Source organism: Thermobia domestica, chromosome 3 (genome assembly GCF_964235325.1).
Source record: "Thermobia domestica chromosome 3, izTheDome1.hap1.1, whole genome shotgun sequence".
NCBI lineage: Eukaryota > Metazoa > Arthropoda > Insecta > Zygentoma > Lepismatidae > Thermobia > Thermobia domestica.
Genome location: NC_137456.1, coordinates 37102568 through 37107704, shown reverse-complemented (window position 1 = coordinate 37107704; position 5137 = coordinate 37102568). Strand labels below are relative to the sequence as shown.

At 35.4% G+C, this 5137-nt stretch overlaps 1 protein-coding gene across 1 annotated transcript; it reads left to right on the top strand.

The window, feature by feature from the left end:
• Nucleotides 1-1618: 1618 nt before the first annotated feature.
• On the top strand, nt 1619-5137 carry LOC145681411 (uncharacterized). The gene is made up of 2 exons (XM_081753055.1): nt 1619-2129; nt 4623-5137. Exons 1-2 carry the CDS (start codon nt 1650-1652, stop codon nt 4989-4991), a joined length of 849 nt encoding a protein of 282 aa, XP_081609181.1. The 5' UTR covers nt 1619-1649; the 3' UTR covers nt 4992-5137.

Below are 5137 nucleotides of genomic sequence, written 5' to 3'. Positions count from 1 at the left end.
CGTTCGTAACTAAATATTCGGTTTCGGTGGAATACATGATCTGAAGCTTCCCTATCACGACCCGTTCGAGAGAGTAATGCTCCCGGAATTACGTTCTTTCGCGCGCTACTCTAGCCAGCTGTTTTAGCTCTATCCTAGCCAGCTGTTTTAAGTTGGTCACGAAATTTTTATCATTGAGTTCAAGGGAAACAAAACAAGCCCTGCGGGGCTTCTAACCCGTTCCTACTACTACTACTACTTATTTGCAGAAAAGTAAGTAAATCACTTCTTTGAGTATTATTTTCACCTTATTTTAATTTTAAAAAATGTTTAAAAATGTGAAAAAATAAAAAAAACTTTCCTTGGGCCGGGTTTGAAGTCACGGCAAAAGCGATATTCGTTACTACCACGTAGCGCTAGCACACTCGGCGACGAAGACCGACAGCAGCAATCGTTTGATTTCTGCTATTTGAATGCAATGTGGCAAGAAATGGATAATGCCAACCAATCAGAACTGTGTATTTCGTTCTTACTTCTGAAAGCATTACTCTCCTGAGCTAGTCCTTTCCTTATCAACCCGAACGCTAGAATCAGACGATAATGACGAACTGAACTTAACTCTCCTTCCTTGATTTACAAAATATGAATGAATGAATTCTTAGTAGAATATATTCTATTAAGGCAATCCATATAGTCCCCACTACTTGGGGTTGAAATCAGTTTATAATAAGGGAATCAATTAACATCCTTCTTTGATTAAAAAAATATGTTAAACGAAAATTTCTTTGTAAAAATGTGTGGTTTTTTAAAACAGAGAAATTAGTTAAAAATAAAGTTATGAAAATTTGCAACTAAAAAAAAATATTCCCTTGCTACTGCAATGCACATCACTAATTATTCGGCATTAACATTGTTTTCTACAAAAGCATATATTTACGTATATGGAATCAAATATTTCTATACTTCTCATGTATAAAATAAATATTTTAAGCTTATTTTGCTTTTCTTATTTATTTATTTTGTAATTAATTTATTCCATGTAATTTTATTGCGAACTATAAAAACTTTATTATTTCATTCCCTATTGCATAGCCATTCTTTTGGAAAGAATGTTTCTCTGGATAAGATTGATTAAAAATGCATTCATAACAAAATACATAGTCCTGTGCCATTAAATATGTCAATATTATTATTAATTCAAAAATTTAAACTTGGACGTTTCAGTCACCAATATTCAACGCTTGAACTAGTTTGTTTTATTCTTCTTGTACACTTAAATCAAAATCAAAATACGTAATCTGATCCTTAAAAGTACATTTTATTTAAAGAATATTTCGTCATATCTGCAATCTAAGGAGTTTTACCTTAGAAAAAAAGGGCCTGTTCTTTTTTGCTAAAATGACAAGTGTATCATAGTTATGGATAAGAGTGAAATAATCACTTTTCCGAGGAAAAGTAAAATACGTAATCACTCATTAATGAATTTCCTGTCGTGTTGATGATGGATGTTCAAATGATTGTCCATCTATTGCTTTTATCGAAGAGTTTCTTTCACGTCAGTTATCTCAATTCTACTAGCAAAACAAAATCGTATAAAAACCGTTCAATGGCTGTTACAAGGCATCAGTCAGGAGTAACCTGAACATCAAACAGCAACTTCCTCCACAACCATGAAGGCTTCAAGGATTTTCCTCGCTTGCGCCATCCTCTGTCTTGTAGCTAGAGTCCGATCAAGGACCGTCACTTTTGATTTCGAGTCAGGACTTGGGAGCTTGGAACAGAATCCTTGGAACACCGTGGTCTTCAGACAATCAACTATTTCTGCTATCAACAGTGGCAGATCTAATCCTATTCCAGGACCTCCTGATGGAAGTGATGGAGTTGCTGTTGTTGATCTGTTGAAACAAGTGTCTGGAGGAGCTGCTATTAATACTCCAGGACTCAATATCCCCAAAGGTGGAACGGTGTCTCTGGATTACTTTGCAAGAGCTTATTTACCTGAAGCCAATGGAGTTCAGGTATTCTACTTGGAGAATGCTCCCGTTTATCAACAAGAACTGCTTACTCTGTACTCGAAGTCCAGCCCAACAACTGACAGATGGTACAGTGTATCTGCAACTATTCCTGCTGGTCTCAAACAACCAGTGCAGGTGAGAACATTTAAAATACATTATTTTATTAATTGTTGTAAGCATTGATCAGTTGTGGTTTCACATGCTTCAGAAGGAAATAAATTGGTTTTCATTCTGTGATAATCTATAGAATTATACCAGCTTTGGATATTTTTAATATGCTTTCGAAACAGCAATTTTTTCTTGGTAGGGTCGTATGTGGTAAAGTTATTCACCGGCATAAGAGTATATTTTTTTATTAATATACAATTGATTAAAAATTGTATATTTCTTAAACTCAGGGGACGAATGAATCAATTGACCCACTGTTCTCTTTAAATGACGCCCCTGGTATGGAATGTAAAGAGCAGATTGTATGCTGAGATCGTACATATTTGACACATTTAATTTTTCTTATATGGCATTGTAAGAAGGGTGGTTAAAAGTAATGTTGTTTGAATTCAGTGGAATTTTTTTTTCTTTTCATAGAATTTTCAAGTTCTTTATATTAGCAGGTTTTCGACACCTGGTTACCTTGACTCATAAGGGAGTCGCGGGAGAAACATAATAAGAGTCGCGAAAGGAAGTGAAAAAGATAACGGTACTCGTGATTTGGGTCTACTAGCGGAAATATGTTTTTAAATATTGTTTTAAAGTTCTTATTTTTATTTCCATGCTTAATTTTATTCTTAAAATATTTTAAATTTCCATGTGTAATGTGGAAGTGTTGTTGTGATTTCTACACAAGGTTTCCACATATACAACTAAAAGCCATAAGTAAAATTAATTGAAATGCTTGTGAATTACTTTTGGGTGTCTCTGATGAGAAATTGTGATGAAGAGGGATTTGTTACTTGACATAGACTGAAAAAGCCTGGTATGGGCTAACTGAATAAAAAAAAATAAAATTTGTAAGTAGTCTAGTTGATGAAGGACAGCTCCTATTTCCTCTTTTACTAAAATAGTTTTGTGGTTTAGAATATCTTCTTCTGTGATTCAAGAATATCTTTCTCAATGTTGAATTATATTTAGTTCTCTAAGCTGATCCATAAGTCAGTTGACAAAATTGTATTTCAAAAAGTACAAATGAAATACACAACGAAAAGTGATACTGATAACATATGTTTTAATTCAAAAAATACAATAGAGATGGTGCTCTAGAATACAAGAAGTGTCTAAAATATGCTGATTTTTTTTCTTTTTGTGAATGTACGAAACATTACTCAACAACATTTGAATTCTCTTTCGCATAAACTGACTTAGGCCTACCTGCACGAGCAATTTTATTATTGACTCATTGTTTAAATCTTATATTCAGTTTCCGCATACTTTCACGAGTTGTCAGTGCAAAGTTTAGAAAACGACTCACAAACAAATAACATCACTGTAATTATGGTCATCTTTACATCAAATTGCAGTACAAGAACATGTAGTTCTGTAGTTCTGTTCTTCTTAACTAAAATAAACTAACACTAACAAAAGTAGTCACATAATCAACAATTTAACCTAACACGAGAGCCTTATCACTGATACACTGTCGACTGAATTATGGGAACTACTGCTGTAGTGAAGTGGCTGCTATGCTAGTCAAACCAGAGTCTAATAACTGCCAGTGCCAACTAACTTATGGGCCACATGATATATCGATGACGTGTAGTTAGTTTATCTACTACCGGAGCTACTTTTGTAGCGAGATTGTCAGACAAGATATTGTAATCAGATGGGCAGTAATATCTATGGCTGAAAAAATGAAAAATGAAATCTTTAAGTTTTACGTCCCACGGTTATGCCGGTTAGGCAAAAGGAGACGGTGATGATGAGAGATGAGTGAAATGGTGGAATGAAGAAAGTGGGAGGAAACGGGAGAACCCTGAGAAAACCCACGAGCACGGTGTTTGTCCACCACAAAGTCCACACGGCGCGAGCTGGGATCGAACCAGGAACCCCAAGCACCGGAGGTGAACGCTTATCTATGGCTGCAGTTAATGTTTGTAATATATGCTGTAGATACAGTGTTTCTTTCAGACATGATTTTTTTTGGGGGTACTACCCCCGGAGCTTTGAGAGTGCTTCCCGGAGACCAAAATAATACATCTATAATATAATATAAATAAAATAGTACCGTGTGAAAACATGTGTTCCTCCAAATATTAAGTGTGCCCCCCAGAACAATTTTTCAGAAAGAAACACTGCTTAGATATTATATTCTAGGAATTATTGGAATATTTACAAGTAAGCTGTAAGTATTATTGGTAAAAAAAAAAAAGAACTCACTCATACCAGACTTTTGTGTCATGCAGATCTTATCGAAACTTTATATAGAAATAGTTATAATAGGTTGAGAAACACATATTATGTATTCATTACCTTACGCATGATATTAATAAATTTATACAAGTATATTGAGTACGAAATTGGTTATTTTACATTCATTGAGAGCAGCCTATGAGAATTCTGTTCTTTATTGTGAATACTTCTCTAAGTTCTTTGTAAACCAATCAAGTTTAATCCATTCCTTGTCATTCATTTTAGATCTGGGTGTATGGCAACCAAGGAAACGGAACAGACGCAGATGTAGTGGCCATTGACAATCTAAGTATCAGCGGAGTGGAAGGCGATGATGAATCGGGAGAAGAGAGTGGTGAAAACTCTAGTGAATCTGGTGAATCAGGTGAATCTGGAGAGTCTGGGGAAGGAAACAGCTCATCTTCAGAGGGAGATGACTCATCATCTGAAGAATCAGGAGACGCTCCTCCACCACCTCCACCAACAACTACCACCACCACTACAACTACTACTACTACAACCACCACTACACCTCCTCCGCCACCACCACCAGCCCCAGAGGATGGTGACGACTCATCTGAAGAAAATGATGAGACCAGGAAAACCGATCTCTAAATTACCGTTGATGTAGAAGCTGCACTAAACTAGAACTTCCAGCATTTGATTGGTAGCTCATATGTGAATCTACTTCAAGTAAATTTCAAGCACTATATTCCCAACTCTTTACTCTTGTAAAAAGTAAATGGAAATAAACAATAGAA